The 16,759-nt window shown below is 54.4% G+C and overlaps 1 protein-coding gene across 1 annotated transcript in view; it reads right to left on the reverse strand.

Moving 5' to 3' along the window:
- SH3PXD2A (SH3 and PX domains 2A) overlaps nucleotides 1-16,759 on the reverse strand; it is a 231,666-nt gene that overhangs the window by 73,614 nt on the left and 141,293 nt on the right. Inside the window, 1 exon segment of the mRNA XM_059398493.1 lies at nucleotides 9,887-9,915. Coding sequence (XP_059254476.1) covers nucleotides 9,887-9,915 — 29 coding nt within the window.

Genomic DNA, 16,759 nt, shown 5'->3' on the forward strand with positions numbered 1-16,759 from the left:
CGGGGGAGAAGCTGCCACGAGTGTCCACTGAGCTGTGCGCTTAGAGCAGGGAGAGCAGCCAAGTTCATCCACGAAGCTAAACGAAGGGCCCTTCTGTACCGTCACGCGATCAAATGCGAGTGAGAAGCGGCGGAGGGCTCCTGGTGACACGGAGGCCCCGGGGAGGGATGGTGCAGGGCAGCGAGCTGACACACGGGAAGAACTTGTCCCATCCAGTGTGTTAGAGCTGCACGTTTGCTCAGTTTCCCCGGGGGGCCACTGCCAACATACAAAGACAGTCTTCATTTGGCCTCTCGTCCGCAGTCGGTCATCACAGCTTTATAAGGACCTTACCCTCCTGCCTGGGACACTTCGGCACCCAACCCTGACCCTCTTCCAACACGAGGGGAGAAGCAGCCCTCACACCCCTGTGGGGTTTCCTCCAACACTGCACCCATTAGCCAGAAGCAGCATCGGGGGAAGGCTCGCCAAGAAGTGACGGCTCCTCCTCCTGAGCACAGGGACGTGAAGGGACCTGGACATGGCCCACTTTCCTCGGTACAAGACTCCAGTTCTCCCCTTAACAAATACATCTTCATCCCAGCTGCCTGGGTCACGTGCAGCCACGACAAGATCCAGGGGGGAAAGCAGAGAGAGTCTGGGAAAAAAACTTTTTCTTTTCCCCCTGCAAATGTCTAATTCTTACTGCAATGCTGGAAAATGTTTCTTTGCCTTCACATTTCAGAACTGACCAATTATAAAAAGGCCACGAGCCAACTAAGTCACACACGCCACATTTCTGTTTCTAAACAAAGTAACCGTAGATCAGAAAAAGGTGCTAACACAATAAGTAATGCACATGTCCCCCACATCTTTGTTTTTCCACTGGCTTCACCATTACTGGAAATGCTGTGTTTTCTGTCACATGCCTATAAACCAAAGAACCGAAGTGAGGAACACATTATTTTCTGGCCGAGGGCTGCGGTGGGAAACATTTCTTTGCTGGACCACAATGTGGGTGTTTCCTACCCCCAAGAAGACAACCTTGTGGAAAGAAAAGGCAGACGGAAGTCTCATCACTGCCTCCTGATGAGGCCAGGAGGGAGACCAGTGCTTGGGCAGACCCTGGGCTGTTCTCCAAGCCGGGACCGCTGGGCCAGTGCTCCCTGGCCCCCAACAGGTCCCACATTCCCTTGGTGGCCCACCGTCTCCCCGACTTGGGAGACAGCTGAGTGTTCCTTCAGGGGCTGCCCCACCAGTCCTCAGGCACCCTCACTGCCTGTCTACCCTGAACACTGCCATCAACCACAAGTATGACCCATCTCATACTTGCCCCTGGCTTGATCGCCCAATCCCTGGAGAGCCTGTCAACCCTACGAATTCCCGGGCCCCACCGCAGAGAGGGTGATTCAGCAGGTCTGGGTAGGGCCTGGAGACTCCAGAGCACACCTCTAGCCTTTTTCTTGCTGTTTAATTCAGGGCCATCTTTCTAGTACTTTCCTAGTAGAGGAAGATGGGAGACAGCAGCGAGGGGCAGAGTAAGGCAAAGCAAGCAGGGCCGAGGGCAGCCAGGCTAGCTGGCAGTGGGGCAGGGGAGGCCAGGAGCCCTGCCTGTGCCGGCCGACCTGAGCTCCGTGTCCAGGCCAGTAGGGCAGGGGAGGCCGCGCTGCCTCCGGGTGTGGGAGGGGAGGCACAGACACACACGTGAGCAGTGTGTTCACTTTCTCCATCCCATCACTGCCACATGGGCTGCTCGTGGCACTGCCAGATCAATCAGTCTCCTTTCATTTCCAATTAGCTGGCTTTGAACTCCAGGGGTGACATCAGGCTGAGGACCCAGAGCCATGAAAATAAGAATTGTGTAAAAACACCAGCCCCCGTGAGATGTGCCAGAAGGCGATGGCTTCATGAGACACGTTCACTTTTGGAACGGCCTATCGGAGGGTGCCAGGAATGTCTTGGCCGAGTTCTCCGAGCAGCCTGGGCCTCTCTCACTGATGATGGGTGGCTTGGGCAGAGAAGAAAGCCTTGGAAATTGCTATGAAAAGTCTTTGCTGATCTTGTCTCCAGAGCTTCCTTTCCAGACTCATCTCCTGTCATCCCCTCTCCTAACCCTTTCTCCACTTCCACCGGGCTGGACACCTCTCTTTACCTCATATTCCTCACCCTGATTCCAGCCTCTGAATCCTTGCTCATGCCTGGCCCTCCACTGGGGGCAGCTGCCTAACCCCTGCACATCCCCAGCCTCCCCCATCTTCCTAGCCCTGTCCCCCTCTGGTTGATTCCCATGGCTTACGGATTGCAACCTAGCCTGTCTTGCAGTCGTTAATGAGTCCCTGACAACATCCTGCTTTCTCGGTTGAACCCTGAGCTCTGTGGGGGCAGTGACAATAATCACTTAAGAGAAATGAAAGCCTCTAGGAGAGCTGCCCTCTGGATGGGGAGTGAAGGTGGCTGCTGCCCGCTGTGTCTTTGTCCCCCTCCTCCTATGGCTGGATAGGGCCTTTATCTTGGGGGAGGACAGTCCCAGAGGCCTTACAGACCTACTTTCTCTGCATTGTAATGGCCCTACTCACACTTCCACCTAGCTCTAAGGCCTGGTGGCAATGTGACCAGTGGGGGACCAGTTCTGCCCACTCCCACCTTGGACAGACAGAGCCGCCCTCTTAGGGCCTTCCTCTATAGGAGGAGGGTAGACAATCTTCACAGTGGCCAGTACTTATGGGCTTTAAGCAAATCCACTTCATTAAAAACCAAATTCATCCCGTAAAGAAAACTTTTCCCCAATTAAGAATCCCTTATGACCAGTAAGTTCCTTCTAGATGTCTCAGTCTAATTCTCTTGGGGCAGCCCCCATCCCAGTTTATGGACCCTCCTCCTAGAGGCCTTCAGAACCCAAGTCCTGGTCACCTGTGGATCCCCTAGGCCTTGGCTCAGGACGGAACAGACTTCAGTGGAAGAGGTTTGGGTCAGAAGGGCCAGATTCGAATCCTAGGTCTACCTGGCCAGGTGACCTGAGGCAAAGTTCCTTAACCTACTTTCCTGGTCTATAAAATGGGAACAAGACCACCTCTCCAGGTTGCTGCAAGGTTTACTAGCAATTATGAGATGGTGCACACTCTACCTTTTCCTGTCCGGGTGACAGGACCTGCTTCTTGGAAGAGGGCAAATAGCAAAGCCAGGGGTCTCTCCTGTTGAAGAGCTAGATACCCATGGGACTGCCTCCTATTCAGAATAAAAATGAAGACAGGAGTTCAGGTTTCGGCGTCAGATGTCAGCAAGCATTTACTGTGCCAGGCACGGTCCTGGAGTTAACACTTCACAGGAAATTACTCGTATTCAAGCCTCAAACAACCTGATGAATCATCGTTCCCACAGCACAGACAAGGAAACCGAGGCACAGGGAAGTTAAGGACTTGCTTGAGACCACCCCACTGACAGGGTTGGGACATGAAACTAGGTATTCTGGCTCCAGAATCTGGGTTCTTAACTCTACCAACTCTACCACTGTGGCCGGGTCTAGCTTCCATCTTCTCTGAGGTCAGGCCTGGAAAATAAATGCTTCCAGTGGGTCTTTCAACTCACGGACAAGAGGGAAGACCCACGTCTCCCCTCCTTTCAGAATCGATCAATACTTAAACCAGTAACAGTGGCAGCCGCCATCATTGGGAGCTCGCTGTGTGCCAGGACTCTGCTACTTCGATCCTGACGTTTAACGAGACCGACACTATTTTTACCCCCATTTTCCATAAGGGGGTAAAGGCATGAGGGGGTCAGCGGTTAGGCAACCCGCCAGTCACAGAGCAAACACATGGCAGAGCTGGGGTTCCAACCCTGTCCGTCTGACGCCGAAACCTGAACTCCTGTCTTCAAGCAATGTGCTTCTGTGCCCGCCAGAGGAACCCGGATCGTATTAACTCCGTCCAGTAATGCAGATTTTACAATCAGTAAAATGGAAGTCAGGCTGAACTCACTAATTTTCCAAGGAAAAGGATAAAGTAAACAGGATTTCAGGAGGAACATCAACACTTGCCCAAAAGAACAAACTTGCCACACTCTTGAGCAACCTCATTTGCGTTCAGAGAAGACAAAGCTCCTCACGGGACCGCTGGAGGGTCTGGATCATCAGGCCGTCTGCGGGCCGCACCGCGGGGCCAAGAGGAAACCGCGGGTTCCGTGGCCGCGAGCCCCCCCTGGCTGCAAAACTCAGAACTCTACAGCCGGGACGGGGAGAGGCAGCTTCCAGAAGTGAGAGGGGCACTGAGTCTTCGTCAGGTCTGAAGAGCACCCACTGCTCAGGGGAGAGCCTGCTCCAGCCCCCTCTCAGCTCGTGGAGGAAGCCAAGAACCACGACGGGCAACAGGACCTCCCCACCACTGGGCCCGAAGCCCCCTCGCTGCATCACCTCCAGGGACCCTCCTCGCTTGGCAGCAGGCGGCAGCTCAGACGTCATTTTAAGGGCGTGACGGCCAGTTTTACGGGTCAGCCTGGCCAGGCTCCAGTTCCCAGTTACCCCAGGGACCCCCACCACTCATGCCTCATGTGCTGCTGTGGAAGGTATTTTGCAGATGTGACAAAGTCCGTGATTTGTTTATTTTGAGTGAGATCATCCTAGCTACTTGGCAGGGGGTGCTCAGTCAGCTGAAGGGCCTTGAGGGCAGAGCTGAGGCTTCTCGGAGGAGGAGATTTCACCTGTAGACTGGCGCTGGCCTGCCCTTGGACCTGACTTGTAAGCCAATTCCTTGTGAGAAACTTCTCAATGAGTAGCTCCCCCTGGGTCTGCTTCTCTAGTTGCTCCCTGACCAATACAGCAGAACCAGTGGGAGGGGGCCGGCCCAACGTCACATGATTGGCAAGTGGGGCTGACTGCCGCTCCCCAGCACCCACAGGAACCGCTCGTGGCTTGGACCTGATCATCCAAGTCCAGGCCACACTGATGGCAGCTCAGCTTCCATTGCTGCTGGAATTCTCATGACCTCTCACCTATCTCCTTTCCTGGTCCATCTCCACTCACCAGTCAGAAGAATCCTTCTGAGATCTAAGTTAGATCATGCCCCCCACCTCCTCAGAATCCCTTAGTGGCTCTTCAAAAAGTCAAAACCCTTGAAATGGCCTGAGAAGCCCTACGTGGTCTGTGCTGCTTCCCCCACCCCCAGCTACCTCTCTGCTCTCACCTCCTACCACCTTGCCCTCCACTATTCTCCACCCCAGCCACAAACCTCCCTTGAGTATGCTTCCACCCCAGGGCCTTTGCACTGTCTATGCTTTCGCCCTGACTACTCTCCCTCAGGTACCCATGTCACTTCCTTGCTTCCCTCTAACAGGACATTCTTATATATACACAGTTCATCACCCTGGCAGACTGCAAACTCCTCGAGGAAAGACCCATCCCTGTAACCACAACACCCAACACAGCACCTGGCCTATAGCTGCTGGCACTCAGGAAGGTCAGCGGAAGTCTCTGGTGTCCAAATAAGCCATGCTCCATCCTGCTGTCCCACCTTTGCCCAAGTGCTGTCCCTTGATCACCGCAGTTGCCTATTCTCTGCCCCCAACCAGCAAAATTGCTCCTCTTCCCAGATCATGTCCCCTGATTTGAGGATGCAGAGAGCCTTCTGTCCTGACCCACCCCTCATCCACGCACATGTGAGCTTGCACATTCAACCAGCATGGGGGAGGGGGGGATGACCCCGCCACTAGTGCGGGCCTGGCAGCAAGGTCTTCCCTCTCAAGGTGTTGGGACACAGATCACAGCCAAGAACACCCAAAAGATAGAATGTGGTCAGTAATGCACATGGTGATAGGAGGGGGCAGCTAAACACTGGAGAATCAGGACTTCTCTGAGGTCACAATTAAGCTGAAAATGTTAAGAAGGGGCAGCTGTATGAAACATCAGGGAACAGCATTCCGGGCGGCAGAACAGCAAGTGCAAGGCTGTGTGGAGAGAACAAGCTTGTTGTGTTGTGTTTAAGGAACGGAAGGTGAGAGGCAGGACAGTGCAGAGGGCGGGGCAGGAATGTTGGGCTGGGTAGGCAGAAGAGGGTAGAGCCTGGGGCAGGACAGGAGGCCAGGGGCTAAAGCACACAGGGCTTGTGAGCCGGATTAAAGAGCTTATTCTGCACAGGATGGGGCAATTTAAGCCGAAAAGCACATGATTTGATCCTTGCTTTGAAGAGCTCACTCTAGCTGTGGTGTGGAGAACAATGTGCAGGGGCAGGGGTGGGAGCAGACAGATCAGAAGAAAGCTGAGGTCTTCCCGAAGAGAAGGGAGCTTCCAACACGGTATGATGGTGGAGGTCGTGTTCGCAGGGGAGAGAAAGGAAGGGGTCAAGGGCCCCTTCTCGATGCTGGGCCGGGGCAAGGGCAAGGATGGTGGGTGGCATGGGGAAGATGTGGGGAGGAGCAGGTTCAGTGCAGGGAAGGAGCGAGCAGAGAAGTCTGAGGCTATACTGCCGTCCAGTTTCAAGGTCACCAGTCCTGCCACTTCCAAGAGGCCGTAAGCTGCCTGAGAACTTTCTTGCCATCAACTCCACCTTCCCCGGGCCTGGCTTCAAGTCTTAGAACTATGCTCAATAAGAGACACCTTGGAGGAGGAGACCTGGGGCTTTGGGGACTAATATGGGAAAAGTGATGACCAGGGAACAGCACCCATGTTCTCTGTGCATGCATTGCTAGTTGGAGTGACTCTGGGAAGCTCCGTGAACTTCATTACGGAGCAGGCTGAACATGGAGCCCTGAACATGGACTCAGATCCTTACTTTGCCATGGACAGGGGGCAGCCAACCTCTCAGAGCCTCAGTGTCTCATCAGTAAAATGGGAATCCCATCACTCATATGCAATGAGCCTCTGGACAGCAAATAAGAAAACCTATGTGAAGTTGCCAGCCTCTAGGGGATGCTCAATAAATAATAGGGGCTGGCACTTTGGGAGAGCTTTCTAGGCTACAGGGAGTGTTCTAAGCATGTTTACAGAGATGAGTTTGTACAATCTTCATTATATCCACATGAGGTGTATGTTAGTCAGTGTTCTCCAGAGAAACAGAACAGAATGTGTATATATAGAGAAAGAGACTTATTTTAAGGAATTGGCACACGTGATTATGAGGGCTTGGTGAGCCCAAATCTGATGGGGTAAGGACAGGATGGTAGGCTGCAGACTCGGGTGCAGTTCAAGTCCAAAGGCAGTCTGGTAGCTCGATTTGTTCTTTTGGGGGGAGGTCAGCCTTTGTTCTATTAAGGTCTTCAACCGATCAGAGGCCAACCCATATTAGGGGAGGTAATTTCTTTGACTCCAAGTGTAGCAGATGTCCATCTCATCCAAAAACTACCTTGACAGAAACATGCAGAATAATGCTTCACCAAATATCTAAATATCAAATATCTAAATACCACTGACGTATAAAATTAACCACTACAAGATGGGTATGGATACCGTCCCCAATTTACAGAGGAGTGATCAGGCACAGAGAGGGTAAGAAATCTGCCCAAGGGGGTGCCTGGGTGGCTCAGTGGGTTAAAGCCTCTGCCTTCAGCTCAGGTCATGATCCCAGGGTCTTGGGATTGAGCCCTGCATCGGGCTCTCTGCTCAGCGGGGAGCCTGCTTCCCCCTCCCTCTCTGCCTGCCTCTCTGCCTACTTGTGATCTCTGTCCATCAAATAAATAAATAAAATATTTTTTAAAAAAAAGAAAGAAGGAAATCTGCCCAAGGTCCCAGAGGAGGAATAGCAAGGCTTGACATTCCTGCTGTCTGGCTCCAGAACTTGCACTTTTAACCATGACACTAAGTGGCCATTATCATAAGCCAATGTAAATTAAATTTCTCTCTCCATCCTTTTCCTGGCCTGAGAGTGGAAGGCAGAGAAACCAGGGGAGGCCCTCCCTGGGTAAAGCAGTCTGGGTGGGGCTCTGCCTTATTTAAGGAAGCAGCACGGAACCTGAGCCTCGGAGATGGGAGTGGGAGGAGATGGACAGTAGGGGGACCTGAGAGGTTATCTGGTCCCTTGACTTTCTAGAGGGGAAACTGAGGCCCAGAATAGAGAAGGGACTCACCCAAGGTCCCAGGGCTTCAGAAAATACTGATGATTTCCAACTTATACTTGAGTTATTATGTCCTAGGGGCTACCCTACATGAAATCATTTAAACTGCTACATGTGAGGTAGATAATATGTAGAAAATGAGGAAACTGAGGCAGAGTTTAGAAACTTGTCTAAGGTCACGCAGAGCAGAATCTGAGCCCAGGCACAGCTAGTACACTAGACCTCTGAGGCAAGGTTCTTGGGTGGGGGTGGGAGGTGAAGTGACAGAATACAATCCCACGCGTGCCCCTCCTTCCCAGTGTTCCCTGCCGACGCCCCTCCCTCCCCCGGCTCTGACTGCAAGTTGACAATGGGCCCATATGCAATATACAATTCCTCAGGTTCCTAATACAGCCTCTCCCTTCTGTTCACATAGGAAATATCCTTCTGCACCAGTGGCTGGGCAGACCTGAGACTCCCCGACCCTGCCCAGCTCATAGGCACATGCACACTCATCTCTTTCCACACTAGACACCTCCCAAACAGGGACACAAACACACATGAACACAGACTCTAACCAGATACATCCCAACACAGTGGCACACACACTCAACACCCTAGCGCCCTAAGGAGTTAACATACGCTCATGGCATACAACGGGGAAGACCCACACATGTCCACACACAGCCCCACCTACACACATGCAACCCCCCACCTCACCCCATACATAAACCAGGGTACAACTTTCTTGGTCCCAAGAAACATATCAGCAAGCACTTGCACACACAAAACATACCAAGCCATACTCAGAAACACTCATGACATACAATTCCATGTATCCCAACTCACATTCTATCCCTCATATATGGGCGCATACACCTCTGCGGGTCCGCAGGTCAAGGCACTTGAACGGATATCTTCCCAGGGGACCGACAGCTGGAGCCACGTGTTAATACATACTCCCACATCCCCGAGTGCCAGAACCCCCAGATGGCTGCTGGTCCCCTAACTCACCACCCCCATAAATATGGGCAACACATATGTCAACACAGATCGCTCAGTCTGCCACCTCCCCCTGCCGCACCCCTCCCCCGCCCCGCCGCTAGACACACAGTCCTAACTCCTAGGGACCACCCTTCCCCAATGACCTATGCGTCACCCACACCCAGGCATGTGCAGAACCCCGCCTCCCACACTCGGAGAGAATCCTTCTCTGACCCCAGCACACAGCGTCGGAGGACTCGCCCCGCCTCTCTCTCTGTCCGCATCTCCTTCGCAAACTCCGAGTGGACCCGGGCACCTGTCAGGCCAATGCCAGGACGGGTACCCCCCCCCCCCCCAATCCCGGCCTCTGCTGGGATTACTGTACCGCCCCCACCCCCGCAGCAATGAGAAAGCGCTTAGAGGTGGGGGAAAAGGAGAAGGTTTGTGTTGCAGGCGTTAAAAACTCACAGCCACTCAAGTAGGATCCAGGATCTCACCTTCGCACGGGGAAAACCCTGCGTCTCTGTTAACCCCCTCATCACCGCCGCACCACCGGAAGGACCCAAGAAGTCACAGCAGTGCCCAGTAATAAGCACAGCAGCCCGCGGGGGGCGGGGGCAGGAGTCGGCTGCCAGGGTTGCGGGGGGGCCCTTCATGAGACACCCCCACATCCTCCCATGCACCCATCCGCATTCCCACGGGGAGAGCCTGAGGGGCTCCGTAGGAGAAGGGGAAGGTGCGAGTACCAGAGAGCTTAGGGGCCATGGGCTGGGGAGGGGGACACCTGAAGGGAACACCGGGCAGCCGGCAAGGACAAGCCCCCCTTAAGTCCCCTGCAGGATCCGAGAGGCGCGAGCGCCAAGCGGGAAGGGAGGTTGGAAGGAAAAATGCCCGGAGGCTCCCTTACCTGATTTTCTCTTGGAACTGCCATAATCCCTGAAAAAGAAGCAACAACAGATAGACATGGTTAGGGCCGGGTAGGGCGCGGGGCTGCGGGGCTGCGGGGCTGCGGCTGCGGGGAGCCCACCGGCCGGCTGCGGTCGGTCCCCGGCACCACCGCTCATGTGATCCCTGTCGGCCCGCGAGCCGCGCGCTCCGCAGCCGCACGCACTGCGCGCCGCGCCTGCCCGCGGGTCCCCCCGCCAGCCCAACCCCGGGCGCGAGCCGCGGGCCCCGCCCCGCCCCGCCCGCCCGCACCCCTGACCCCGCCCCGCCCCCGGCCGGCCCGATGAGAGGATCTAGGGTGGGGGGACACATCGTCCCGGTCCTCAGCGGGTGGGGCAGCGCGGGGCAGGTTCTCACACTTTGTAAACAGGGAAACTGAGGCCCGGGGCGCCCGCGTCCCTCCCCTGCAGCGCTTCCCCTCCCAATTCTTTGCACCGCTTCCTCATGCCCACTCAGACTTCCAGTCACGACTGAAGTGTCACCTCCTCAGCGTGTCTTCCCCAACATCCTCCCCATCTCCTCCTCTCCTCTGCATAATTAGATTTGTGTGACCCTTTGATGAAAGTCTGCCCCTGCCCTGGACCCAAGGCTCTCTGAGGTCACACTGTGGCTTGACTCCTCCTATTACTTCCCCTGGGCCTGGTGTAGGTGTGGAGATTTACAGACTGCAGGCTGAATACTGAACAGATGTGGCTTTCACCTTAAAGGCTCGGGCTGGGAAACTGGAGGTTCAGCAAGCCCTGAGGGAGGGCACGGCACAATGCGAGGGTAACTGTGAGGCTAGGAATAGTAAGAATGGAGCTTGAGCTTTTGAGGGAGAACTGGGTTCAAATCTCTTCAATGGCAATAATTCAACACCTCCGAGCCTCCTTTAGGCTGCCCTGGACTAAAACCAGCTGCGGCTTGCGCGGCCCTCCAGCAAGGAATTAACTCAGGCTCCGGATCAGGCTACTTCCCAAACCCCGCCCTTATTCCTGCCTTTGGCCCCTCCCACCACCGCTGCCATTCGCGAATCCTTCGGGGAACGTCACAGGCGTCTGAAATGCTTAAGGTTCCTTGAGTGCTCAGGAGAGGCTGGCTGGAGATCTATCTGGAGACTAGAGGAAATGCCTTTATTTTCCCTGGGGCGATCAAAGAAAATGGCAATTGCCAGACTTTGGTGTAAGCGAACTGGCCAGCTAGGTCTGCCACCTGGAAAGAAGTGATTTCGTGGGAGAAGGAACAGCAGGTTCATAAGAAAGGCCGTTAAACTCGTGCAGACTCCCTGATTCTGGAGGTCTGGGGAGTAGCCTGAGCTTTTGGGGAGTTAAGCACCAAAGCGATTTGCTTGCACAGCCCAGGGTGAGGGGTTCCGCCTCTCCTAGGCTCCTGAGTTTTCTAAAGTTTGGGCTCAGACCCCCAGTGATTCAGAAACGGGCTGATGCCCAGGAACCTGCATTTCTGATACCTACCCCCTACCTGCCCATCTTAGTTTGAGAACTCCCTAGTACTCCATGCTCCTTTCAGTCCTCACATCCACACTAAGAGGAAGGTCCTATCACTCCCATTTTACAGATGAAGAAACAGAGGGTGAGCCACTGCCCAAGACCATCCAGCTTGGGAAGGAGCAGTGGAGTATACACCTGCCTGCAAGAACGGAAAAGGCAGGGTCCATGGGCTGGAGGCAGACCTGGTAAACCTGCTGCCTCCGGAGGGAGTTAGGAAGGTGGGGAGTTCCCATCTGCCCCCCAAGCCTGACCTGGCAGGGCAGGCAAGCTCGTGTCCCTAGGACGGAAGGGAAGAGCAGGACAGACTTTCCAGGAGTGCCTGGAGCTCAGCTGTGGGGAGAATTCTCCGTGGAGAGGAGAGTGTTAAGTGGTGGCTATGTCCTGCCCAGCCAGCTTGCCACTCCTGGGGAGGAATTGATTCTCAGGCTTTTTTGCAGAGTGAGGGAGGCCTGGGAAAGGAGCTGTGTTCCTGCTGTCCCTGCAGGAGAAGCCCTCAGGGGCCTGGGACCACAAGGGCCCCGCTGACCATCCACGGGCTGCCCATGGTCCTGGCGGGGATGGCTTCCTCTCAGTGCCATAGCCACCTTCCTCCTCTCTCGTTTGTGCAGCTGTGGGCTCCCCAGGATTTGCTTTCAGCTTGTCAACAGCACCAAGAAGGGAGACAGGCAGGTCATTATCGGGTGACAGGGGGGCACACTGAGGACTGGAAGGGGGAGAGGGACATAATTCCTCTGTGCTGTGCCCAGGTCAGCAATAGTCAGCTCGGTTATTTAACATGCTCATCCGAGGAGCTGGTTACAAATTCAGATGTGGAGACCCTCTAGCCCCACCCCCACCCCCAACCACACTGTCTGCATCTCTGACAAGTGTTAGCTGAGAACTCCCCTTCACTACAGGCAGGAGTGGTACCGGGCAGCACTATACCATTGTCCCCATCAGGACCCAAGCCACCGCTAAGAAACTTTTCTGCTTAGTAAGAATGATGTGCTTGCAGTGCCAGAGAATCTTCCAGACAGATCCCCTGGCCAGCCCTTCCTTTAACCCAAGTATAAGCCCCTCCCACCTGGACCCCACGTTAGGAGGTGAGGTGGGCAAAGCTTAGAGAAGCTGACAACTTGTTCAAGGTCATACGATGAGCAGGGGGTGAGGCTGGGATTGGGCACCGAGAACCCAGGCCTTCCTCCGGTGCTCAGATCCTCCAACACGGCCACCCTGGAGCTATGGGTGCAAGGAAGAGAGGGGAACGGCAGGTCTGTGGGGGTCTGAGAAGCACCTGGGTCAATGGAGGGGAGGCTCCCTGGCAGTGGGGGTGGCCGGGCTGTGACTGACTGGTGGGAGAGGCCGGTACAGGAATCCGTCACAGGGCACCTGGCCTCCAGCCCAAGCAGGCATGGCCCTCATAGGAAACCTCTTGCAGGTTTCTGGTTGGGCACTTTTGAGCAAAGGCATTTTGTGTTTTCAGCCACTGAGTATGCTAGGCACTCCCTGATCCCTCACATATCAGGCATGGTGAGGGAAGGCAGGGGTGCCCACCTCCAGCTGCCCTGGGCGGGACTGCAGGCCCCTCTACTGGGGTTCAGCACCCTAGCAATTCAAGATCTCTTCCCACACGCCACCTGCCCCTGGCACGCCCCCTACCCCAGGCTCCCATTCTTGCCCCCAGCTGGTGCTGACTGCCCCCACCCTGCCCGAGATTCTACCCAGGCACGTCCCAGTCTAGCTCCCTCCCAACTTGCTGCTGAATCACTCTATGCCAGGGAGCCACAGGAAGCAGAAGGGGAGGGGAAGGCCCGTCTCCCTCCAGGGCCGCCAGAAGCTAATGTCATTGCAAAGGCTTCCAGGCTGTATCCTGACTCGGTTCCATCAGCCTTCTCCTCAGCTGGTACTGAGGATGACTAAGACCCCAGGTACAGTGACCAGGCCATTCTAGCAGACTGATCCATGGGTCTGGCCTGGTTGGGGAGAGAGGTGCGGAGTTCCTCCAGCACAGCACCATACCCCTCCCTCATCTCAACAGGGCCTCCGGAAGCCTCTCCTGCCCCCTCCCCCACAATCTCAGGATATAAACAGTTCATCTCCTGGCCCTGCTTCTAGGAGCAGGGACAGGTTCCAGAAGCAGAGAGAGCCCAGTTCAACCCTCTGCTACGTGCTAACTGGTTGGCCATCTTGAGCCTCTGTTTCTCTATCTGTAGAATGGGGATAATAACAGTACCTTAAGATTCAGGGAAGATGAAACGTACAGTGTGCATAAAAGGGCTTAGCATAGTGCCCCGGCCCAGAAAATGCCATATAAATTGTCTTCGTTATCTGTCTTTCATATCTGGAACTGACCCCACCTCAGTTGCTACCCAATTGACTAAGGCTTGTTTGAACTTGGACCTCACCTTGATGCTGGCAGCATAGTACCCAGCAGGGGCTACTCCAACCCCGTTTGCAGAGTTTTGGGCTTTCACGGACACAAAACAAGCACTACTCTCTGCCGAGCATGCCCCTCCACCCCCAGAGAGACCCCGTTCCCCATGCACTGAACATCTGAACAGGGCCCATCTGGCCACAGTCGTATCTTCAGGGAGACACTGACCCCTAGGAATCGGCATGCCTGGGCTCACTTATCAGGTGACTTTAACCTTCCAGGGTGGCCTACTCCCTGAGCCCCAAGCCACAAGGCATAAAGGTCCTGCATTTTCATGCTATGGCTGAAGGGGGGCAGTCAAGCTTCATTTTCCCCCCTTTTCCCTGACTTTAATTTCTCTTGGTAAGGTCTGCTGCTTCCTCCGACAACCTTCTAGTGAACAGGCTGGGCTGGAGACAGCAAAGGGCATGAGGCCGAAGCAGGGAGCAGGGGAGGCATTTAACAATTCCTACCTGCTGGTCACCTGTCTTTGCACAAGCCTTCCACTCCTGCCCTCCCCTGAGAGTTCCCAGCATGCAAGGGACCACCAGTGCCCTGAAATAGGCAGGGGTGGTGGGAACCCATTTTATGAATAGGAAGACTGAGCTCCTGAGGCCTTCTGAAGTTTGCCCAGCCTCCCCAAGCTGCAGTGACATTCTTCGGTGGGATACTCCCCACGCTGAGGCCACTGGGGAGCGGGCGAAAAGAAGGGGATGCTTGAGCAGCAGGGGGAGGCTCTTGCTGGGGGAAAGGAGGCAGCCTCCCCGCCCGTCAGGGTCCTGGGATGGGAGGTAAAGCCTGGGAGAGCCGCTGAGGGTCTGGCCAGGCCAGCTCTGCGGAAGGACGCCGAGTCCCTGCCAGGTGGAACTGAGTCCTCTGCTGCCTGCCACCACCTCTCCCTCCCATTCTTGCTCCCATTAGAGAGTGCCCTGGCAAGGAGGATGTGCACGCAGGAACTTCAAGCCTGATGTTCTCACCCTCCTGTCTGCTGGCTGACATTGGCCGCTCAGCCCAGGACGCCTGTCTGCAGGGCCTGCTGCCGCTTGGAACTGCTTGAGAGGCCTGCTGGCTAGCCAGATGGCTGGCTCTGGGTGACCTTGAGAGCCCAGGGGTCTCAGGGGACCTGGGTGGGGCCTGGACTACGGGGTCTGGAGTGAGGGTACGCAGCCGTGGCCAGGACAATGACACAGAACCCTTGAGATGTGTTACGATGACCTTGACTGCCCTTATCCACCACTAAGCCTGTTTCCAGCTCCTGCCGTAGGCTGCTTGTGAAGGCCTGGGCAGGTACAGGAGAAATAGGACCTGCTCCGGCCTGTGTGTTTAGGGCGAAGTTGGGGGAACACAACTAACCAGCACAATGAGAAACCTAACATTCTGAGACATTCCAAGAAGCATAGGAGTGGTTACATTCCAAGTGCAGAAAAAAAGATCTGGGGCTGCAGAACATCTAAGACAGGCTTCCAGGAGCAGTGGGCTTTGAGCTGAGACTTGAAGGATCAGGGGTATTTGGATCCATGCAGAGAGTAGAGGGTGGAAAGTTCTAGAATCGGGAATAAGCAGCTCCAAATGGGAGTCAAACCGGGGAGGGTAGGTAAGCAGATGGACAGGCAGGGAAAGGCCAGGCTGGTGGGGGTGGGGGAAGGGGCGGAGGGGGGTGTCAATGTCCCTCCGTGAAATCCAGAAGATTTCAGAGTCAGGGAGGATGTGGTCAGAGTGTCACTGGAGGAAGATTTTTGTTAAGAAGCGAGGCAGGTGGTGAGGGAGCAGGATGGGAGAGCGCTGGTGCCAAGTCTGGCCCTGACATCAACAGACCCCAGTTCTGGGCCCAGCTCTGCCCCAGCGGCTGGTGCAGCAGGGCAAGCTGCTTTAAACTAACCCTTTTTAGGGAGCCCTCCTGTACTGTCGAGGGGAACGCAAGCTCCTGCAGCCACTCTGGAAAACATCATGGAGGTTCCTCAAAAAGTTGAAAATAGAGCTACCCTATGACCCAGCAGATACAAATGTAGTGATCCAAAGGGGCATGTGCACCCCAATGTTTACAGCAGCAATGTCCGCGATAGCCAAACTATTGAAAGAACCTAGATGTCCATCAACAGATGAATAGATAAAGAAGATACGGTGTGTACACACACACACACAGGAATATTATGCAGCCATCAAAAAAGAGAAATCTTGCCTTTGCAATGATGTGGATGGAACTAGAGGGTATTATGCTAAGCGAAGTAAGTCAATCAGAGAAAGACAATTATATGATCTCCCTGATATGAGGAATTTGGGAAACAAGGCAGAGGATCATAGGGAAAGAGGAAAAAATGAAACAAGACAAAATCAGAGAGGGAGACAAACCATGAGAGACTCTTATTCTCAGGAAAAAAACAAACTGAGGGTTGCTGGAGGGAAGAGGGTTTTGCGGGGATGGGGTACTTGAGTGATGGACACTGGGGAGGGTATGTGTTGTGGTGAGGGCTGCATGTTGTATAAGACTGATGAATCACAGATCTGTACCCCTGAAACAAATAATACATTATATGTAAATTTAAAAAAAAGAAATAACAATAGCAAACTAATGCCTTTCAAATGACAGGCTCTGACCCCTTAGTGAGTTCTGAAACCATCTTAGTATGTCCCAATAAGTATTTTAAAGAGATAGACAAGGGGCGCCTGGGTGGCTCAGTGGGTTAAAGCCTCTGTCTTCGGCTCAGGTCATGATTCCCAGGGTCTTGGGATCGAGCCCCGCATCAGTCTCTCTGCTCAGTGGGGAACCTGTTTCCCTACCCCCCCACCCGTCTGCCTCTCTGCCTACTTGTGATCTCTCTCTCTGTGTCAAATAAATAAGATCTTTTAAAAAGATAGACAAAACGATGGTGTCAGTCATGGAAAGATCAGTATTGTCTTGTGAAACCTGTTTTAGGTGTCCACCTGTTAACTTGTCTGTGTTGGGTTATGATGGGAA

This window comes from Mustela nigripes, chromosome 4 (assembly GCF_022355385.1).
Source record: "Mustela nigripes isolate SB6536 chromosome 4, MUSNIG.SB6536, whole genome shotgun sequence".
NCBI classification, from domain to species: Eukaryota; Metazoa; Chordata; class Mammalia; order Carnivora; family Mustelidae; genus Mustela; species Mustela nigripes.